This window comes from Gopherus evgoodei, chromosome 1 (genome assembly GCF_007399415.2).
Source record: "Gopherus evgoodei ecotype Sinaloan lineage chromosome 1, rGopEvg1_v1.p, whole genome shotgun sequence".
Lineage (NCBI taxonomy): Eukaryota > Metazoa > Chordata > Testudines > Testudinidae > Gopherus > Gopherus evgoodei.
The window spans coordinates 38,876,495-38,900,536 of NC_044322.1; the positions used below are offsets into that span (position 1 = coordinate 38,876,495).

At 43.5% G+C, this 24,042-nt stretch overlaps 1 protein-coding gene across 4 annotated transcripts in view; it reads left to right on the forward strand.

Moving 5' to 3' along the window:
• TNFRSF19 (TNF receptor superfamily member 19) overlaps nucleotides 1–24,042 on the forward strand; it is a 115,038-nt gene that overhangs the window by 22,273 nt on the left and 68,723 nt on the right. For all 4 annotated transcript variants that reach the window (XM_030562128.1, XM_030562149.1, XM_030562142.1 and 1 more), the window contains one exon: nucleotides 19,522–19,700. In XM_030562128.1, the coding sequence (XP_030417988.1) occupies nucleotides 19,522–19,700 (179 nt within the window). The remainder of the gene's footprint in view (nucleotides 1–19,521; nucleotides 19,701–24,042) is intronic.

Consider the following 24,042-nt stretch of genomic DNA (forward strand, 5'->3'; position numbering starts at 1 on the left):
GTAGCTTCAGATCGGGTGCCTATGCTGCTCACCAGGGTGCTGCTTTGATCCCTGCACAAGTGATTGCTGATTGGCATGGGAAAGTTTCCTACAATGGGGGAAGGAACAAAGTAGCTCTGCCAAGAAGCCTTCAGCAGAGGATTGGTGAATACCTCCGGGAGTGTTTCCTAGAGATCTCTCTGGAGGATTCCCATGCAGTCTTGGTGTGCATTTACGCACTGTTCCATCGCACTGCATAGCTGCAAAGGGGAATGTGAAGCACAGGCAAACACAGCTAGTCTTCTACATTTCTATCCCTTCACCCACTTCTATCATAAAACAAAGCAAAGGACAGCTCTACCTCATATAACCAAGCAGCAACAACTCAAAAAGATCACTTACCAAAACTCCCCTCTCCTGCATCATGCATACCAGAGATGGACCGCTGGGACTAGCTAGACCCCTCTAGACTCATCGCACTACCAGACGACCCTCCCGTGTGCTCCGTATCATCCTCCTACTTGACCTCCTCGTCCATGACTTCATCCTTGGAGTTGAGTCCATTGTCTCCAGCCCTACCGACATATCCATGGCAGTGGAGGTGGAGTTGCTGCCAAAGACAGCATCCATCTCCTTATAGAAGAAGCAGGTCTTCGGCACAGCTCCAGAGCAGTGTTTGACTACTTTGCCTTCTGGTATGCCTGCCTCATCTCCTTCATCTTTGCACAGTACTGATGTGTGTCCTATTCATAACCCTTATCCAACAAGTCACAAGAAATCTGACTTAGGTATTGAAGTTCCTACAGCTGGAGTGGAGCTGGGACTGCACAGCCTTCTCTCCCCACAGCACCAGCAAATCCAACAACTCAGGTGTGCTCCAAGCGTGGGAGTATTTGCAGTGTAGAGTTGCCATGATCAGCTGGTAAGATGAGATGTGAGCTCTCCATGCCAAGTAAACAGGAAGTGGGAAGTCCAAAAATTCCAGGGCCTTTAAAGTGGGAGGGGCAGAAGCTGTGTAGCTGGGTGCAGGGCAGCAGAATGCTGACCATAGCAGTCAGGATGGGCATTGTGGGACATTTCCTGGAGGCCATTTACAATGACATAACCAAGTGCAGTGGTTACACCAGTGGTGGGCAACCTGTAGCCTGCGGGTCCCATGCAGTTCATCAGGGTAATCCGCTGGCAGGCTGCAAGACAGTTTGTTTACATTGGCACGGCCGCCCACAGCTCCCAGTGGCGGCAGTTTGCCATTCCCGGCCAATGGGAGCTGCAGGAAGCGGCACAGGTGGCAGGGTCGTGCTGGCCACCACCACTGGCTGACAGCTGCTTCCCAACCTTATTTCTGGAGTGATGAGCCAAAATTAGCTCACTGACTCATAAAAATACTCATACTGGGTCAGACCAAAGGTCTGTCTAGCTCAGTATCTTGTCTTCCGACAGTGGCCAGTGGCAGGTGCTTCAGAGGAAATGAACAGAATAGGTAACCATCCAGTGATCCATCCCCTGTCGCCCATTCCCAGCTTCTGGCAAACTGAGACTTCGGACACCATCCCTGCCCATTCTGGCTAATAGCCATTGATGGATCTATCCTCCGGGAACATATCTAGTTGTTTCTTTATCCCTGTTATAGTCTTGGCCTTCACAATATCCTCAGTCAAAGAGTTCAATGTGTTGTCTGAAGAAATACTTCCTTTTGTTTGTTTTAAACCTGCTGCCTATTAATTTCATTTGGTGACCCCCTAGATCTTGTGTTCCATGAAGGAGTAAATAACGCTTCCTTATTTACTTTCTCCACACCAGTCATGATTTTATAGACCTCTATCATATCCCCCCTTAGTCATCTCTGTTCCAAGCTGAAAAGCCTCAGTCTTATTAATCTCTCCTCATGTGGAAGCTGTTCCATACCCCTAATCATTTTTGTTGCCCTTTTCTGTACTTTTTCCAATTCCAGTATTTCTTTTTTGAGATGGAGTGACTGGATCTGCACCCAGTATTCAAGATGTCGATGCCCCGTGGATTTATATAGAGGCAATATGATATTTTATGTCTTATTGTCTATCCCTTTGCTAATGATTCACAACATTCTATTTGCTTTTTTTTACTGCTGCTGCACATTGAGTGGATGTTTTCAGAGAACTATCCACAATGACTCCAAGATCTTTCTTGAGGTATAACAGCTAATTTAGATCCCATCATTTTATATGTATAATTGGGATTATGTTTTCCAGTGTGCATTACTTTGCATTTATCAGCACTGAATTTCATTTTGTTGCCCAGTCACCCAATTTTGTGAAGTCACTTGGTAACTCTTCACAGTCTTCTTTGGACTTAACTATCCTGAGGAGTTTTCTATCAGCTGCAAATTTTGCCTCCTTGCTATTTACTCCTTTTTCTAGATCATTTATGAATATGTTGAACAGTACTGGTCTCAGTACAGACCCCTGGGAGACACCACTATTTACCTCTCTCCAATCTGAAAACTGACCATTTATTCCTACCCTTCATATCCTATCTTTTAACCAGTTAATGATCCATCAGAGGAACATCCCTCATATCCCATGACTGTTTACTTTGCTTAAGAGCCTTTGGTGAGGTGCTTTGTCAAAGGCTTTCTGAAAACTGAAGTTCACTATATCCATTGGATCACCTTTGTGCACATGCTTGTTGACCTCCTCAAAGAATTCTAGTAGATTGGTGAGGCATGATTTCTCTTTTCCAAAAGCCATGTTGACTCTTCCCCAACAAATTGTGTTCCTCTATGTGTCTGACAATTCTTTTCATTACTATAGTTTCAACCAATTTGCCCAGTACTGAAGTTTAGGCTTACTGGCCTGTAATTGTCAGGATCACCTCTGAAGCCTTTTTAAGAAATTTTCATCACATTAGCTATCTTCCAATCATCTAGTACAGAAATTGATTTAAAAGATAAGTTACATACCACAATTAGTAGTTCTGCAATTTCATAGTTGAGTTTCTTCAGAACTCTTGGGTGAATACCATCTGGTCCTGATAACTTATTACTGTTAAATTTATCAGTTTGTTTCAAAACCTCCTCTAATGACATCTCAATCTGAGACAGTATCTCAGATTTGTCACCTAAAAAGAACAGGTTAGGTTGGGGAATCCCCCTCTCATCCTTAGCCGTGAAGACCAATGCAAAGAATTTATTTAGTTTCTCCATAGGGGCCTTATCCTCCTTGACTGCTCCTCTGACATCTTGATTGTTCAATGACCCTAGCAGGCTTCCTGCTTCTGATATAAATAATTTTGCTATTACTTTTTGAGTCTTTGGCTAGCTGTTCTTCAAATTCTTTTTTGGCCTTCCTAATTATATTTTACACTTCTGTTGCCAGAGTTTATGCTCCTTTCTATTTTCCTCAATAAGATTTAACTTTAATTAAATAACCTTTGATGCTGTGCCATAGATCTTAATAAGAGGAGTCCAGTAAAGTAGAGTTTTACAGTGGTGGGGTGATCTATGAAATGGCAAAAACATATTACACTTATTGAATTCTGTTAAACATCTTTGATTTTAGAGTGCAGTTTCTTTTCCAATATACTTCAAATTTGGTAGAAAAGGTATGCTACTCTGCACCTAGCTGTAACCTTACCCATTGTGATAGACCCAAGCCAGTTCGGTACAGCAGAGTAGTAAAAGGCAGATATGCTGGCCACTGGAAAAGCAGTTTTCCGTTCCCTGACTGACCAAAGCAAGGGCTGCTCCATGCTAGGGTGGACACATGACTCCAATTAGCCTGCAAAGAGTCAAGTGAGGCTGTTAAGCTAATATGAACACTGACTCTAATTAAGGCCCCTCTGATACTGTAAAAAGGTTCACCCTGGTCAGGCTGGGGAAAGGAAAAGGGAGCCAGAGGAAAGGAAGTGCAGCTGAATGGCTGGGTAATGAAGAAGCCCTCAAGCAACTGGAAGGGAGCCCTAAGGTAGGGGTGAAGAAGGTGTTGAGACAGAGAGAAGCGGGAGAGCTGTGGGAAAGTGGCCCAGGGAAGTGTAGCAGCTCTGGCAGTGAAAGGTTGGCTGCCAACAGCCGCTGCCATTAAGGTTCCTGGGCCGGAACCCAGAGTAGAGGGTGGGCCCGAGTTCCTACTAACCCGCCACTACGGAAACACCTCCTGGGAGGAGAAGACACGCCCCTGTCAGGACAGGAGGCTAAACTGTTCTTGAATAAGCCCATAAGAACAACAGAGACTGTGGCAGTTCTCTCACCAACCTCCTTTCTGGCTTATGATGATAAGAGCTCAGTAGACTGTAATCCTGGCCCTAGAGAGAGAAGTGCTACATGGAAAGTTGCAGTGAGCCTCTGAGGCTAGCATAAACCGCCTGGAAGCACGGAACCCACGGAGACCAGGTCAGACCTCTGCCACACCATATAAAGACTAATATAGTCTTTTCATGATTTTCAGAGTGAAGCCAAAATCAGAATTAAATATGGAAACTCAATTGCAATCCTTATCTATGGTCAAGCGGTAGCAACTATACAATAGTACAGGAGCAATTATAGAACTGACTCTACACTGTGCTTTCAAATGTACTGAGTAAGCAAACTCGAAAAAAAACTTTTTTTCTCCTCTAATCTGAGCTTCGGTAATTGTAGTTTAGCTTGTAAAAATAGTAGGTTTGGGGGAAAAAAATGAGACAAATGTGATTTTAAGTTGTCCCTTTTTAAATAGAATTGTAGCTCTCAGTATTAACAAAAATTACTACACCGTGTATGTAAAACCACCTTTTAAAACTGCTTATAGCTTATTTTTATTCTTTTACTCATGGTTGGCCAAGAGCACTACTAGTTTCACATCCTCCCCTTTAGTCTTGTTACATACCTGCACAAAAAGTTCTCACTGTAGTAGCAACCCAGATGCGACATCAGAGCTATATGGTGTTTTCATACCTGGGTGACTGGCTCCTGGTAGGCCAATCTCACTAGGAAGTCATAGCAGGAGCAGGTTCTTTTTCGTACCTTCTTGCTACCTTAGCTGTTGCATAAATGCAGGGAAGTTCATTTTGTCACCCACTATGACAATAACTTTTGTAGGAGAATGGTGGCATTCAGCCTCTGCAAGAACCTTTCTCTGCATAGACAGATTTTATGTGATGTGCAACTTGATCCCTTGCATCACCCACAAACTACAAACTGTGGTGTGCCAGTGTTCCTCTGTTAGGTCACATGCACCTACGTTATGTCATTCGCCAGACTTTACTTATGGTGCCTTCAAACTTGGCTACACTCCACCTTATGATGAAACAGGAATCGTATTGGCTCCCACCATGACTGTTCCCACCAGAGTTCTCACCTCCCTTGCTTGGTGGTCCAACTCAAGCAAAATCCTGGTGGGGACATGTTTCAGCCCAAGGGCCACCATCCTGACAGACTCCTCCCTTATGGAGTGGGACACTCACGTGGACTACCACGTTGCTCAGGGTACCTGGACCATAAACTTTCTGTATATAAATAGGGAGGAGCAAGAGCCTGTCTCCTATGTCTAGAAGCAGTCAGACTTTGGAACTGGTTCATCAGAAATAACATTACGATACAGGCCGCATATCTCCCGAGTGTACATAACACCCTGGTAGACAAGTTAAGCAGAAGGTTATCTTCAGACCACAAATGGGAGATCCACATCACAGTTCTAACTAACATATTCACACAATGGGGAACTCTGCTATGGGACCTCTTTGCATCCCAGATGAATAAAGAGCTTCCCATGTATTGCCCCAGGGAAGCCATAGGCCATGATTCCCAGGGCGACACTCTCCTGCTTCCTCGGATGGACAGTCTCAGATACGCCTTTCCTCCCATCTCTCTACTACTGCAACTTCTATGGAAGATCTGTTGCAACAGAGCCATCACCATCGTCCTAGGACCCAACTGGCCCAGATATATCTGGTTCATGGAACTCCCAGTGATGCCTATGTGCTCACCTATCAGGATCCACAACATTTCAGGCTCCTAACTCAAGTGGAATCAAGCACCCCATGATCAAGCACCCCAACCTTGGCTCATTCCAGTATTTGGATGGGTGTCGAAAATAGAATGTTCAGGTTTCACACCTGTTCAGGAAATCCTTAACCAAGATAGAAAGGATTTTACTGGAGCCTACCACCTGGCTAAATGGTGGCGCGCTTTGGCCTGGGCATGTCACCACCAACAATCACTGGATGCCATAGGTATTCCAGTTATCCTAGACTATCTCATCTTCTTAAAAACTTCAGGTCTAGCCCTTAATTTGCTGCAAGTACACTTAATAGCAATTAATACCTTCCTCCAGCAGAGGGACAATTGTCTTTACATACCTGGCTACTGTGAGACTTATGACGTGCTTGATCAGGACTTTGCCACTGGTCATTATATCTGTGCCTCAATGGGATCTCTACTTTGTCCTGTCAACATTCACAGGTCCACCCTTTGAAATGCTCTCTGACCTAGTACCCATGAGGCTGCTGGTTCCTCTGGTACCAAGGGCATGGCTAAACCTAAGACTATAAAGTCCTAGGGTCCAAGAGGTCATCAGTACCATGAACAGAGTGAGGCAGCAAGAAGAGTACAACCACTTCTTACTCAATACCTAAGAATGCTGCTCACACTTCATCTGGAGATGATGATCTCCAGTACTTGCAAGGTCATAGACCTTCTTCTCCAATTGGGCCTGCAACTGAACATTCAAAAATCCACCTTACCCCCTGTGCAAAACTTTGAATTCATAAGAGCTCATTTCAATTCAATAGCGGCAAGAGCCTACCTCCCAATGCACAGATTCATGGCCCTATTCAACATAGTCAATACAATCCAAACTATGGGCCAGAACTGTCTTCAGCTATTGGGACATATAGCAGCTAGTACTTTCGTTACGGACCATGCAAAACTGTGAGTCTGATGCCTTCGGGGTGGCTCAGGACCGTTTAGTCACTGAACACACACAGTCTAACTACACTACTTTCCACACCCATCTTCATAAAGGAATCTCTCAATTGGTGGAACTCTCACAATATTTGTGCAGGAGTCCCTTTCACTTGCCCTCCTCCAGCAATTATAATGATAGATGCATCCCTGTTGGAATGGGGAATGCATCTGGACACTCCCACAGCCCAGGGCAGATCGACATCGCAGGATAACACTCTGCACATCAACATCCAGGAACTCAGTGCAGTCAGATATGCCCATCTCCAGTTTCTACCACTAATCAACCAACAAGGAGGGGCAAGATAGCACTCCCTCTGTGCCGAGACTTTGGAATTGGTGCATATGCATTCAGATTATCATTACAGCAGCTTACTTCCCAGGAGTTCAGAACGTGACTGTGGACACACTCAAGAGGCGCTTTTCTCAAGATCATGAATGTGAGATAGATTCCATTATACTTCACCACATATTACAGCAGTGAGGCACACCTCAAATAGACCTGTTTGTCATGGTGATAAACAAGAAATGTGCTCAGTTCTGATCCAGAGGTGGGCTGGGTCACCGATCTTTGGGGGATGCCTTTTACCTGCAATAGTCATTGGGTCTACTGTACATGTTTCCCCCACAGGCTTCTAATAGCCAAAGTTCTACTCAAAATAAAAAAGGACAAAGAGATAGTTAGTTAGTTATTCTTATAGTCCCAACCTAGCCCAGACAAACATGGTTTCCTTACCTGATATATCTGGCTCTTTCCTTACCCATCACTCTCCAGGCTACTCCTCATCTCCTATCTCAGGAAGGTGGAAAGATCCTTCACCCCAGTCTTGGGGTTCTTCACCTCAAAGCATGGCTGACCGATGGTTCACGGGATTAGAGAGGATCTATTTGGAGAAAGTAAAAAGAGTGTTGTTATACACCAGAAAACCATCTCCAAGCTACACTTACTTAGAAAAATGGATGAATATTGTTTGTTGGTGTGACCTCAAACACATTCCACCAGCAACCTCATTGCTGTCAAATATACTGGCCTACATCCTAGACTAAAAAACCTGGGGCTGTCACTGAGATTCATTAGAATCCACCAGGCAGCCATCATAGCTTTCTATTCCGCAATAAAAGGTTATTCCATATTTGCCCACCCAATGGTGATCAGGTTCCTCAGGGGGGCTCGTAAATCTCTTTTCACCAGTCAAACATCCTGCTCCAATTTGGGACCTCAATCTGTTTTTTGAATATCATACAAGATTTCTGTTTGAACCATTGGCTGCCTTCCAACTTCTCCATTTGTTGATGGAGGAGTGAGAAGCCTACCTCCTTGTCACAATATTTTTTCAAAGAGAAGGTCACATTATAACTACACCCCAAGTTTTTACCAAAAATATCTTCTGAGTTCCATATTAACCAACCCATCCACCTCCTGATCTTTCACTCTAAATCTCACTTCGATAAAGAGGAGGCATTGTTCACATGCTTTAAGTCGGGAAAGCCCTGGCCTTCTATCTTAACAGGACTAAACCTTACAAAAAGATTCCCAAATTATTTGTCTCAATGGCAGACAGTATGCCATTGCATACTGCGTCTGCCATTGGGTATGCAAAAGGGTCTGCAAACTCTAAACAAAGACTTTCCAAGTGGATATCCAACTGCATTAGCTGTTGCTACCAAATTTTTAATCTCCAAAAACCTGGGACATACGAACTCGCTCTACAAGATCTATTTCCACTTCTAGAGTCTTTCTCAAAAACGTTCCCGTCATTGAAATATGTAATGCTGCAACTTGGACCTTTGTACATACTTTTGCTGACCACTGTGCAGTAATTCATGACTTAGCTTCTGATGCTGCATTTGGCTTGACAATACTTTATTCAATACTGGACTCAATCTGAAGCCCCCTTCACCTTAAAGGGAACTGCTCAGTAGTCACCAAGAGTGGAGCACCCATAGGGACACTACTCGAAGAAATGGTTACCCACATCGTTCAGTAACTGTGGTTCTTCAAGATAATGTGCCCTTGTAGAGGCTGCCCTTCTTCCCCTCTGCTTTGGAGTTCTCTGCTATGGAGCTTTGTGGCAGACAAGAAACTGAACGTGGTTTGCCTGTGCAGTGCTATATAACAGCATGGAGCACGAAACTGACTAACATGCATATGCAGGCCAAACGGACACTGCAATGAGAAATCTCCAAACAAAGGCACAGGACACTCAAGCACATTTAGAATGGCGCACTTATCGGGGGACGCATCTCAAAGAACCAGTTATTGCACAGAATGAGCACCATTTCTTCAGTTTTGTTAAGATCTCTTTCACAATAATGTTATTATGATTATTAATTATTCTTTTGGGGCAGGAAGAAAATAACGTTATTCTAAAATCCTTTGATTTTTTTTCCTTTTTAATTATCTATTAACAATTATAAATAAATGTTCCTACAGGATCCTTCATGACAATACTAACATTTTAAATTTAGTATGAACTACTATATAAAGTCGAATTGTTTCACTTATTAGCCACATCAACCAATATTATTTACTCATTTCTCTTTTTGTTTTCTATCCATCCATCCTTCTCTTTCTCACTTTATTTTTTGTGAAACATTTAAACACCTGAAGTATTATCTTGCTCCTACCAAACACTTCAAAGCCTTATTCTGAAAGACAAAAACAGATGTTTTCCTTTATCTGAGGTGATTGTAACTTGCCTTTTGAAAAGGAACTGTTTGCTATATGCAGTTTTCCATTATTTAAATATTAATTTGCCATTTACTTTTGATTAATGATCTCCAAACAGGGAACAAAGCATTACACAACTGAACAAGTTGTTTGATGGTGATGAGCTCTGCTGTTGTACAAGTAGTGTGCATATAGTCAAGCTGGAGAAGTTTACAGTTGATGGAGGTAGTAGTTGTGTGGTCCAATGATTAGATACCACTCTGGCTGAAAATGTTGTTCCTGTCAGCAAAGAGTTCATGCCAACGTTTGGCTCCTCTTCACCTTGTTGGAGATAGTAATGCCTAAAAATTCCACACTCCTTATGTTGGGAGAACCCTCTACAGCATGCTAAAAGAGAAAGATGGAAGCACTCAGAAGATAAGACCCCTTCCTTGTCCTACCTTAATTTTTTAAATAAACCTAGTCATTTAGATTATTCAGATTATGAAAAGTCACCATTAATTCAAACAAAAAGTACATTTAGTGACAGTGAAGATTGCGTTAGGACATAGCCCTTCCACCCAGAACATTAAAACTATGAAAATCAGGAGTTAAAGGAAAAGTCTCCTGTAATCCTTGCCACCTCCATATTGTCTACAATATTGTCAATTACTCACTCACTCCAACACTCCCATATGACTTTCACTTGCATTAAAAAGCACTACATACACTGTCATTATCAAACTTGCACTGTAACTCAAAAGAAACTGCAATCTTATACACTCTTTTAACAACAAATCAGCACATCTGATTGTCACACATTCCAAGTATTTGGGAAATTAATCTCTTTTATCATTGCTAAGATCCCGGTTAAGACTTTGCGATACAGCACAAGTTTGATGAAGCTGGAACACGTATTGTATTTTTGGATGTTGCAGATGAAAGTGAAAGCTTTATGGGAGTGGGTTATTAGCAGTGTTGTACGCAATATGAAAGTAGCAAGGAATGTGGCAGACTTTAACTTCTGATTTCCAAGCTTTTCAGGTTTTATGTAAATGGGGTGTGTCCTGGTGCAAACTTAACTGTCACAAAATGTAGTTTGTTTGTGTTAATTTCCTAGGGCTTTTTTTATATGGAGTTGGTGTACCTCAGGGTGAAGGGGAGTTGCACTTCAGCTGGGAAAAACTGCATTGCTGAAGCTGCTCCAGGCTTTATCAACTCTCCTAAAGAACACGAGAGGCTGCAAAATGCCTCAGCAAGTTTTTTTTGTCTAAAACAGTGGTTCCCAACGCAGTGGGCCCTCGGGGCATCTATGTGCACCACATACTGGCCAGCAGACAAGCATCTGCCAAAATGCCTCCGAAAAGCGGCATCATCAAGAGGCACTGTTGCTGAAATGCCACCCAAAAGCGGCATCACCAAGAGGCGTCACCGCCGAAATGCCGCTGATTTTCAATGGCATTTCGGCAGCGACACTTCTTGACGTTGCCGCTTCTCGGCAGAATTTCGGTGGATGCTTGTCTGCCGGCCATGGTCCTTGATGGCTCGTCATCTGGCGCCCACCACCTGGAAAAGGTTGGGGACCACTGGTCTAAAACATTTTATCCCTGCTTAGAGGTTACTGAAAGTAAGTGCACCAAGAGAAACCCACCATATTTTGCAGTGCCAGCATAACCTGTTAGGTGGAGGGAAGCCCTATAAAAGAGTCTGTCATCTCTCACTTCCTGAAAACATGCAGTAGCCTCTCATTGATATCTGGAATCTGCCAGGAGCAACTGCAGCAGCATGGGGCTTGCCCTTCCTCCACTTGTCTAATTTGCTCCTCCTTACTCTCTGTACTCTGTTCCTTCCAGTGTGAAGCATACCTCTCAATCTTTTAGCCTGCCATTGTGTGAAATCAAAATGCATAACAAATGCGTGTATTTTGGAGATTCACACCATGATTTACAGATTACCATGGTTTTTGGGTACAAGACCTGTTTTAAAGATGTCCTCTTGCTGTGTGAACCACAAGCAACTGTAAACTATCTCTCCCCAGAGAAGTCAACATCAGGGTTTGAGCCTAGATGAGGACCCTGTCACCTGAGCTTCCAGAAGTAGTTGCTCATCTCTTTTCAAACCAATCACTAGAGGAGGACTTGATACACACTTTCTGACTGGGCTGCCCAACTATTTACTAGTCAGTAATAGTGTAATTGTGATGAGGAACTCTTGATTCTGTCTCTGGCTCTATGAGAAGAGTGTAACGTTAGTTGTTAGAAACTGACTTTGAGCTTTCAATGTTCTGTTTGGAAAGTATTTAACTGAGTGGATAAAATGTATGTTTGTCTGATAGAGACTGTTGTTCTGTTCCTGACTGGCTGGCATAATCTCTCTGGGTATGTCTACACTGAGATAAAGGATCTGCAGTATGGCTGTGGCCAGGGCCGGCTTTAGGAAATGCAGGGCCCAATTCGAACATTTTCAGCGGGGCCCTGGCAGGGGTGACTAAAAAAAAAAAAAAAAAAGTGTAAAAAAAAGCCTTTCATTTCTTCCATGTATTATTTACTTTCCATAACTATATAAATAATACAATTATATATTATGTACATTGCATCATATATGCTGTTGATTGCTTATTAATGACCACCATTTCACATGTGTGGGTCCCTGCCACTCCCTGTGGGTGTGCACATGTGTGGGTCCCAGCTGCTCCCTGCCCCCCTCATTGAAGCAGGTGTGCAGGGTTACTGCCCTGGGAACTGCAGGGCAGCAGTGGACATGGGGCTGGTTGGAGGCAGGGCAGGGGCTGACTGGAGGTAGGGTCTAGCTGCAGACTGGGCAAGGGGTGCAGGGCTGGCTGGAGACAGGGGTGTGTGGGGTGGGCTGGCTTCAGGCAGGGCCGCAGGGGGATGCAGCAGGGGTTGGGAGGGCTGGAGACAGAGGAGTGCAGAACTGGCTGGCTTCAGGCAGGGGAGTGCAGCGGGGTTGGCTGGAGACAGGGCAGGGGGTTTGGGGCTGGGTGTGGGCAGGGTGTGCAGGGCTGATGTGGGCAGGGGTGTGTGGGGGCTGGCTGGCTTTGGGCAGGGCCATAGGGGTGTGTGGCAGGGGGTGGCTGGAGACAGGGCAGTGGGTTTGGCAGGGGCTGGCTGTGGGCACAGAGTGCAGAGCTGGCTGAGGGCAGGGCAGGGGGTGCAGCAGAGGCAGCTGGAGCCCCGGCCCTTTAAATAGCCCCCAAGCCTCCCGCTATCCCAGGGCTCTGGGGGTTATTTAAAGGGCCTGGGGCTCCCCTGCTTCTACCCCACCCCAGACCTTTTAAATAGCAGCGAGAGCCCTGGAGAATACATGGGGGCAGCGGGGCTCCGGTGGCTATTTAAAGGACGGGGTGGCAGAGGCCGCTGGAGCCCTGGCCCTTTAAATAGCCCCCGGCACCCCCCGCTATCCCAGGGCTATGGGGGCTATTTAAAGGGCCCGGGGCTGCAGCCAGGAGAGTGGGGCTGCAGGGCGGCTTGCCGCGCTCCAGCCGCGGCTCCAGCCGGGAGAGCGGGGCTGCTTGCCGCACTCCGGCCAGGGCTCCAGCCGGGAGAGCAGGGCTGCGGGGCGGCTTGCCGCGCTCCGGCCGGGGCTCCAGCCGGGAGAGCGGGGCTGCTTGCCGCACTCCGGCCAGGGCTCCAGCCGGGAGAGCAGGGCTGCGGGGCGGCTTGCCGCGCTCCGGCCGGGGCTCCAGCCGGGAGAGCGGGGCTGCGGGATGGTTTGCCTCGCTCCGGCCAGGGCTCCAGCCGGGAGAGTGGGGCTGCTTGCCGCGCTCTGGCTGGGGTCCAGCCAGGAGAGCGGAGCTGCAGGGCGGCTTGCCGCGCTCCGGCTGGGGCTCCCGCTCTCGGCGCGGGGCCCAATTCCTGGGAATCGGCTGAATCGGCCTAAAGCCGGCCCTGGCTGTGGCTGTGGCTGTGGCTGTGCCTGGGCTGGGTTAGCTGAACTAGGGCTTGGACTGTGGGACCATAAAACTGCAGTGTAGATATTCGGGCTTGGTCTGGGATTCAGCAAGGGAGGAGGGTCTCTCAGCCCAGGGTCTAGCCTGAGCCTGAATGTCTTATGTGCAGTTTTTAGCCCTGCAGCCCAAACTTGACCCATCTGACCCAAGCTCTGAGACTCAGTGCCACAGGTTTTTTATTGCAGTGTAGACATACCCTTTGTTAACCTATTTGAAAAATTAGGGAGGGGTTGCGTGCAGCAGCTCAAACTTGATTGCTTTCTGTTGTTCAGGTTTGTGACCTTGTCCAGTAATAAGTGTGTGCTGAAGTGCATGAGAATATAAAGAACAGCTATGTGAGCATAGCCAACTGGGGGAGAGGCTTTAGCCCTCCTCAAAAAATTTGGGATTCCATTACTAAATAAAGGAAACACTGACTGTGGAACATAGTTGTTTATCTCACTTTATTCAAAGTGGACAGATTTAGTCACGATACAAAACTACTAAATAAAGGGAAATTCAACAGCTATTATTTTTTTAACTCTAGCCCCCCCTAATAAAAACAAGTTGTCTATATCCCCAAGTTAACAGAGGTAAGATTTAAACCCATGTTCTCCTGTTTTACAGCTCAGGGAACTTTCCCATAGGCTACAGAGGTTTGAGTGAAGGACTCTCCTTCTCTGTATTGACTTACTGGAGCTTATTCAGTGACTGCAGAGGTTTTTCACTAGCAGACATGTAACTTCAAATGTGGCAGGTTTGTCTTCGCACACAATTTCATTTATTTTTAAAACATGACAAAAAAGTATATAGACAAAGGCTAGCTAAGTGTAACTGCTACTGCTGGAACTGGCATGCAAGGAGCAATATGTGGAACAAAGCCCAGTGCCCATTGTACACCTCTACCCTGATATAATGCTGTCCTCGGGAGCCAAAAAATCTTACCGTATTATAGGTGAAATCGCATGATATTGAACTTGTTTTGATCCACCAAAGTGCGCAGCCCCCCCCCCCCCGAGCGCTGCTTTACCGCGTTATATCCAAATTAGTGTTATATCAGGTCGTGTTATATCGAGGTAGAGGTGTACTTCAGATCTCTTGCAAAGGGGATCTGAAAAAAAGTGAGACAATCCAATAAGAAAAACTACCAAAAATGATTTCAGAATACATATTCTCTCTGTACCAACCAGTTTTTCAGCAAACCACCATGAAATATTCAAAGAGTATTTTGCATTCTTGTGAAACTTGTTCAAAATAAAAGTTTAAAACTCTCTTTGAGCTGCAAACCCAACACAATCTTAACTCGACTGCCACAACCAGCTTTAGCATAACATACATATTCTTATGAGAGATAAGAATGGGTTAATTTTAATAATTAGTAATTAGATAATCATTGTTGATCACACCAATTCACTTCTTACAGAGATTTTCCTTTTTTTAACACAAACTGCTCTTATACTGTGTTTGATAAGTGACAAAGAAAATTCTCAGGTGAAGCTAGCAGTCCACCTTTAACTTACAATTGCAGATATCTTATACTAGTGTATGAATTGATATTCTCAATACTTGTAATTTTTGGATACACCACTCTCCTGTCCTGCTGTCCTACCTGCTTTAACTTTGCATTTTCATTGAGGGTTTTTTGTTGTTTGGCACAATTTAAAATCATATTTATATCTACTTATTAATATTTGTTGATTATATGCTCCTTGGGGAAGAGACCTTGTTTATCTTGTACTGGGCCCAAACACTTCTAACAAATACTACTGAAGTATGATTCTGTGGACCCACTGGTTACTCCTGGGGGAATTCTACGCCACTGCGCATGCACAGAATTTATGTCCCCTGCAGATTTCTTTGCTTCTCCATCAGAAAATGACTTTCTGACGGGAAAGCAAAGAGAAGCCACAAGAGCAGTCATGCGACCCTCCACAGAAGTACGTTTTGGGTGCCCAGGGCAGCCGGTATACAGGTAAATCACTGTGGGGAAGGGGGCAGGACTGGGGTAGACCCGGCTGGAGGCTCCTACCCGGCATCTGGCTCAGCTGCTAGTCCTAGCTGGGATGGGGAGGATGGGACTTCCTCTTCCGCTGCACAGCGTCTGGGGCCGGTCCAGACCCATCCCCAGATCTCTCCCCCAGCTGCAGAAAGCTCTACAATCTCTCCCATCCCCTCTCACCGCTTCCTACACCCATTGCTCCTCAGCTGCCAGGGGTGGGATCCCTGTATGGGGAGCTGCTCCCCCATTTGCACAACTCACGTGCATCCAGACCCCCTCATACCCAGACCCTCCCGCCAAGCCTCACCCACCCACACCCAGAATCCCCCCTGCTGAGCCCCACTCCCCTTGCGTCTGAACCACCCCAACGCCTCACTGAGCCCCAGCCAGCTGTACCTGGATCGCCACCCTCACTGCGCCCCACTCCCCCAGCATCTGGATCCTCCCACTGAGCTCCCCACACTCGTCTACCAAGTTATCCCCCCCCCCAAAGCCACTCCTCCCTGCTGAGCCCCAACCACCTTCACCTGGACCCCCTGGCAGAGTCCCATTACGGTTGCACCCAGAAACCCCCAATAAGCCCGTACGCATCCAGATCCCCCACGCATCCAGATCCCTCATTGAGCTGCCTGTACCCAGGTTGACCCGCACAGAACCGTCTCAACCCACACATGCATCCTCCCACACTGAGCCTCTCCACACTTGGATCTTGCCTTGCTGAGCCTGCCTGCCCACACCTGGTGCACCTGGCATGGAGGGCAGGGCCCGAGAGTGTTTCTGGGGCAGGCCCAGTCCTTGTGCTGTGTCAGGGTTGGGTGCAGCCTCACCACTGAGTCCATGTCCCAGGAGGGAGCTGCACAGTGATCTCCCACCTCTGTGCAGCCAGTGGTCTGTGCTCCCCAATGCCTTGCTGGAGCCTCCACATTCATTTGACAAATAAAATTTGAAGAATTTTAAAATATTGTGTACAGATTTTTTTTTATTGGCGCAGAATGCCTTCAGGAGTAACTGATGTACACATAGCTTGTGACTAAGGCCTTTGGAAATCTGTGGGAACCTTTTGAAAAGTTCTGTAGAAGCACTAACAGCAATCAGGGCCACTATCTGCACATTGCCCCAGTTGGTCCATTTATATACCCCACCCTCTCTCCAGTGCAGGATCTACTTCAACTCTGTGGTCAGAAGAGAGAGAAGAAAGCCAGATGGAAAATGCCATATTGAAAGTTGTGTGAATGTCTGAAATTGTGCCCCTTGTGTGTATGCATTTTGAAACAGTCTTTCAATTACATGATCACATACTGTTTTTCCCCCTCATTCAGTGCAAGGCTGGATAAACAAGAACTATGGTTGCCCATGCAACCTTAAATGTGGAATTTCACAACTTTTGAGTGCTTGATTTTGCAATATAAATAACATTATTTTAACAGCTGTTTGTGCAAAATTCTGTTTAGCTGCACAATAAATAGGTACATAAAATGACATGAATACACAATATACAGTTTATATCCTGTATAGATATGTGTGTATATCTGTGTGTCCATCTGTACCCTTCCGTGCAAGCTGAAGAAAAGTTCTGTGGCAGATCTCGTAATTTTGCTACAGAATGGGAAAATGAGGGCTTGTTCAATGTCTTGAGCTGTTGTACAAAAATCTCTTGTGAGGTAGAAAAAATAGTCAGAATCCTCTAATCTTCCGCAGTGTCTCTGCTAGTGACCACAGCCCAGGTTTGCAGGCAGTCTAGGTGGTTGGTGCTAAGGATTCCATTTTTCATTCACCAATGTTTTTCTAGGGGAGCACAGCCTTTTTTTCTCTCTCTTTTTGCACAATCTGGCCTTTAGTTTGCGACTAAAAATCTTTATAAATGTGCAGTTTTTCAAGTGATTGCACATGTCCATTACACTGTAGGCACATGCATACCCAGTGCACAGACTGCTTCAGTGCCCTGAGCATGCACACATCACCAATGAAATGGAATGTGCAACACATCTTTGAAGAACAATAGTTACAAAACAGGTAAGTAGGGATTTTTTTGGGAGAGGGGGTGGGTTTTTTAGTGTTGTGCATTTACAATATCTGTTTCTCTCTCTCAAAATAGTTTGAGCCTTTGTCATGTCTTTAAAACTTGTATGGGCTGAGGGCATTCTATTGATGGTCTCCCCATGCCTAAGGAGAAAAGGGGGTGTTTGGGAAAGCATCACCTGTGTGCTATAGTAGTTGCTGTCCCTTTGAGGAGGTATCCAGGTGTGGCTAAGAGGATGTGACTGCTTGGGATGGAAGGATTTCATTTTGTAGATTGTTCTTACATCCCCCAGAACGAAAAACAGCACAGAATCAACTCTAGTTTAATTCATCTAGTGACAGCAGTAAGTTTTGTTCCGAGTTCCTCAGTGTTGTGAAACCCTCATTTCCTACTACTCTTCTTTAGGAGAACTACTGCCCACAAAGAAGTTGGGGAGAGCCAGAAACAATTGTGGATAAGAGCCTATATTAATAAAATGCTCTTATATAGAAATTGTCATATCAGTTTAGACCTGTAATCTGTTCTGTTCTCTACCCTGTCTCCAATAGCGGTCAGTACCAGATGCTTCTGAAGATGCTTTAAAATGCCTAAAGCACAGTTTTGCAATAACATGCCTGTGAGGCAAGTTAGTGCCTTCCTAACTTGAGGCAATAAAAGCGTTATGTCCTAAAGTATGAGACTTCTTATGCCATATACATTTTTATCTTAGCTCATGTAACTGGTTATTTTTATATAAATGTCAAATCCTTTTTAAAATTTGAATAAGCTCTCTACCTTGATAATATCTTGTGGGAGTGAATTCCACAGATTATTGGATTACATTTGTTGCCTTTCAATTTTACTTTGTGTCTGTTTCTTCATGTAGCATGAGAGAGGGAAAATGGGCACATCTGAATTACCTTCTCTTTACTCCTCATTTTATGCCTCTTGTTCATTTCCTCTTGACATTTAAGTAGTACTAATCTTTTAAATCTTTCCTCATTTGGACATCATTCCATAATTCTCTAGACCTTTGTTACTTCTGCTATAACCTACATTTCCATATCATCTTTATTTTTGTATTCCTACCCGCTCAAAAATATTTCTCAAAATTGTGGAAAATAAAAGCTAATTTATTTGCACTAATTAGTTGTTGGGGTAAGTGACGAGCTCTTGCAATATTCAGATTTAATAAATGTCATCACCATCTCCTGATTCACAAAGGCCTTGCTACTTCTGCTATAACCTACATTTCCGTATCATCTTTATTTTTGTATTCCTACCCGCTCAAAAATATTTCTCAAAATTGTGGAAAATAAAAGCTAATTTATTTGCACTAATTAGTTGTTGGGGTAAGTGACAAGCTCTTGCAATATTCAGATTTAATAAATGTCATTACCTTCTCCTGATTCACAAAGGTCTTGCAGATTTTCCAGAACTCTAGAACTGTGTTGGCAACTATTGGTTAAATAGGAGATAGTTAAATTACTAAAATTCTTAGTGGGTAATGAACATTTCAAGCCCTTGTTCTCTGTGTCCATTAACCAGCCCTATGTTGTATTTGCCAACAGAGCTTTTAAACCTTTGAAGATTTATCCTCTCTTCAGCAATTAACTTTGTTCACCTTACATATGCACCTTAATATCAAAGTGTTCCTTTCCTGTTTTCGTAAATGAATAAGTGCCCAAATACTGCATTTGTCCCGGGTTCTGCACATTCGCATGACCAGCTTAATTAAAAAACAGATAGCTCGATAATTCTACCATAAGCTGCTAGTAATGAAGCAGTTGGAGTCCCTGAAGACCATTATCATTGAAATGCTCAGTGGTTTCTCAAATAAAGTGGATGACTCAATATTACTTATAGAAGCAAGGGAGATTATTAGCAGTGGAAGACACATTTGAACTTACCGAGAAGATGGCTTTTGTCTCTAGAAAGACCAACTCTCAGTAATAATTACACTCCCAGAAGTCTTTCCTTATTCACACATTCAATGTTTGAATAGCTTGCTATTGCTTGTTAATCCCTTCAGGAATGCGGCTTTGGATATGGCAAGGATGCACAGTGCATGACATGCAGGCTAAACAGATTCAAGGAGGACTGGGGATTTCAGAAGTGCAAACTTTGTCTGGATTGTGCAGTAGTTAACCGTTTTCAGAAGTCCAACTGTTCTGCCACCAGCAATGCAGTGTGTGGAGACTGCTTACCAGGGTGAGTCATTTTCTGTAGATGAAACTTGAAATACAAAATTTAAAACAAGTTGCATTAATATTTACTTGTTTGTGTGATCTGGAGAAACGAGTACATAACTGGGAGTCAGAAAACCCAGAGTACTAATTCTGACTCTGTCAACAATTTAGTGCAAATTACTTCACTTATCTATCTATTTTCCTACTTGTAAAATCGGGATAATAATATTATCAATGTCTGTACAGTGCTTTGAATACATAAAGTGCCATAAAATGCTAAGTATTATTATTACTGTTGTTACTTCTTAAAGAACTCAACATCTGATTAGACATTTCCAAACCGTAAATACGTTCCAATTTGACTTCTTCCTCTTACCTCTCCAAACCAATTTAAAAATTATTATAAATGTATTATCACCCCAACACTGAAGTGAAAATATTTTCTAAATTCTGATGAAACCTCTTTAATCTTGAAACTTCATTTGTGGGTTAACCCTTATACGTCTCATTATCACTGGGATATTTATGAATATATTTTTTACTTCTGAAAAATATTAAATTTGTTTAATAAGGTTTTTACATCCTAAGATTTGGTAATAGGGAGCTAAATTCTATGTTCAGTGTGAATGCTATGTTCCTGACTTTGAATGGGATGTCACCTACCACAAAAGGCACAATTTGGTCCTATGAATGCTTATAGTCACTAATATTGATATCATTTACACCGTGTGCTGTGAATTACCTGCAATGGTTTAATGTAAGTGAGAGAGAACTAAATCTTTATATTTTCTTATCCTGATCGAAAGTTAATACACCTCTACCCCGCTGTAATGCAACCCAATATAACACAGGTTCGTGTATAGTGCAGTAGCAGCGGGGCTCTGGCGACACTTTAAAAGTTCCAGGGCACCGGCTGCTGCGGGGAGCCCCGGGTCCTTTAAATCACTGCTGGAGTCCTGCCGCTGCGGCAGCAGGGCTCAGGCCTTCCTTTAAAGGGTCCGGGGCTCCAGCTGCTGCGGGGAGCCCTGGACCCTTTAAATCACCACCAGAGCCCTGACGTCCCTACCCCAATATAACGGGATTTCAGCTATAACGCGGTAGGGATTTTTGGCTCCCCACAACCGTGTTATAGCAGGGTAGAGGTGTACTCATTTCTAGTTCTAATTCTCATGGTCTCTAGAAATAGGATTTCTATGGGACTTGAGTAGGTTGTGTTATTCAGCTAGAGTACCCATTTGAAAATCTTACCAAGAAGGAGTAAAACTTACTATTTATATCTATATGCATTGTGCTTTACAAAGTAATAAACTACAGATTCCCTTCCCAAGAAGTTTTCAGTCTATAGCAACAAAGAATGAAAAAATGACAGAGTATTGAAAAATAATGGCCACAACAGTGAGAAATTGAATTATGCTTATGAGATCTGATCCCTTGAAATGAGTTGAAAGAGTCCTGTTAACTTTAGTGACTTGGGTTGGAGCCCATCTTGTTTGTGCCTGATTTCCTGGACCCCAATACAGTATAGCTTGAGGCAGTGTCTGGAGTGAAGTTTGGTAAGTTATAAGTGGTCATTATAGCAACTGAGAATGTTAATCATTTAGGCTCTGATCCTCTGAAGACTTGTTTACATGCTCAGGTTTACCCACTGTGAGTAGTTCCACTGAGATCAATGCAGTTACTCAGTGTGTAAAGCTGAGTGCATGTATAAGTCTTTGCAGGATCACAGTGCTATTTCTTATGGTGTACAGATTGAGTCTATAGCTACTGTTAGGTGTAGAAGATTGTTAGGACTGTTGGTCACAAATTTATAAACATATGATTTATTTTCTTCATCACTGGTCAAAATACTTGTTTGTTTATCCCCACTACCTCAAGGCCACTGCCCAGCCTTGATTATTCTTATTTAATATCTTTAACTCAAGACTGGTGGTGTGCTTGTGCTCAGTCCTCCTTATTCTTACACTAAATTGATGGATCAGTGAGCGTGATCTTGGGGGTTGTCAACTGTTGAACATTAAGGGATTTGGACAGAATTCACTGATGATTGGTCAAATAACTGAACAGATCAATTCATCAATATTGCATCAGTGTTGCAAATCTCCTTTTAACTAAACAAGTGACAAACTGAGACTTATGGTTATTTCACAGACCTTGCTGAGTTTGTCTCATCTTGTTAGTCCTGCACTATCAATCCATCTCATCCATTTGTAAAATTAGATTGTAAATTCTCTGTGACGGTCTGTTTTTGTGATTTGTTTTTACAACACCTAGTACGTCAGGATCCTGATCGATGATTGGTGACCCTAGGCATTACCATAATAAATACAATAAATAAGTGCCAAGGTCTAAGTCAACATTTTATTCCTTCTTGGCAATTGTATAGCAATTCAGATTATTGTCCTACCTATGAGTCATGTATTTTATTCCATCACTAAAGGGGTCCTAATTAGGTTTTCACACGTACCCATACCGACTACAGGCATTTTTAGCACCTTTTGGACCTGTGCCTTTGAGAGAGTGTTCAAACTTTTACCTCTATCCCTACTCTGTCTCCTCTGAGTTTTCTTCCTCTGGGAACACTTAGCAATGCCTAAGCAACAACAATTCCAGTTTGTTTAAATAATATGAGATGTATTCAATAGAGAAAATGAAGAGGGGAATTAAGCATGACAAAAAATGACTAATTTTAAAGACTATATAAAGCATAACTAGCTAAGTGGTTTAGTCTATGGTTAAAGAGAATTGAGTTTTGCATCTCAGCAATGGTCTGTATTGCAGTTGCATACTGGCTTTTAACATCCTTCTATTCTATCTAATGTGTGCTTCCTCTAGTTTGTTGAGCTGTTGATATATTTTATTTTAATGGGTGCATCGATAATGGGTTTTTTAAATATAAAAATTTGTCTGATTTGTAGGCAATCACATTATCACCAACCTGGTGCCAGTACAATCAATACTTTGTGTTATTTTAGATAGATCATAAATATGCTAGTCACATCAAAGTAAACATTTAATCCAAGAAGTTGCCTTGAAGAAACCACAATTTACATGATTCAAACCTAGTACAAGGCTCAAAACAAAACTAAATAAGTTGGTGAGGTGTTGTAGGCTGTTATACTCTGGCACAGGTTATTTTAAAACCTAATTCTCAAAAGCATATTAAGAAGTCCTCATTTATCCTCTGCTACTTCTCTTATCTGTTTTAAAATTGTATCCTGATGCCCATCACCACAGCTAGCATCTGAGCATTGTGCACAAACAAAATCAGTAGCAAAGTTCATGAAGTCTTGACTCTTCTCTCTTTTCAAGGTCATATCTCTGTATGGGTTGTGGTGTTTGGGTTTTATATTTTTGGGGGTAGTTTATTGATTTGTTTGTTCAGGAGTTTTTTCTTTGTTTATTTTTTTGTTCATTTTCTCCTCCTTATAGCCATCTGACTTACTCCTCATGCCCTATGTTTCAACCTTGTGTATTGCCTCACCTTGCTTTATTTAGCTTGTTTGCGAATAAACTCTAATATGAGTGACAGATTCAAGTTGTAGATTTATCATGCTTTATTTGTATCATGCCCACAGATGTGCTAAATGCCTCATAAATAAATAGACAGGTCCCTACCCCCAAAAGCTTACAGTCCAGAATTTAAATATGATATGAGTGACAGCACAAAAGGGAATGGAGTGAGGGTGAAACATGGATCATGGGATGACTTGGCTACTTCATATTCATTCTCTGATGAGTTTTGTAACATAAACATTCTCCTAGTTCACTTCTTGTACAGTTCACAACAGAATTGTGTTTGAGAGAATCATCTTGCTTTTCTGAAGGTTTTGCAGGGTAGCATGTTCTTCTTCAAGTGCTTGCACATGTCCATTCACATGTATGTGTGCACACACCACCTACGCCATTGCTGAACGGTTTTTCCCTGAGTGGTATCTGTTGTGTCAGCTCCAGTGCCCCCTGGAGTCACGCCTTCATGGCGCTGTATATAGGAGCCTGTCGCCTCCTCACTTCCTTCTTTCCACCTGTGACAATCACCGGAACTGCTCATTCTTGCTCTGCAAGTTCTCTCCACAGTGGACTTCTTTGTACTTTTTCCTGTAAATAGCTGTAAAATTTTAGTAGTTCGTGTTTGCAGTTAGTTAATAGTTGTTAGTATAGAGTAGGACCATGCTTTCCCACCCCGGCATCGGGGCATGCCTCAGTCTCTGTGTTTTAAGTCATATGAGACTTGCCACAAGCCTGTGCCTCTCAGTGATCCCCACTCAACCCAAGTGTTTGGGTGAATCCCACCTGCATGATTGTTGCAGGATCTGTAGAGGTTTTAAGCCCTGGACTCAAAAGGAAAGGAAGCAGAGACTGAAGTT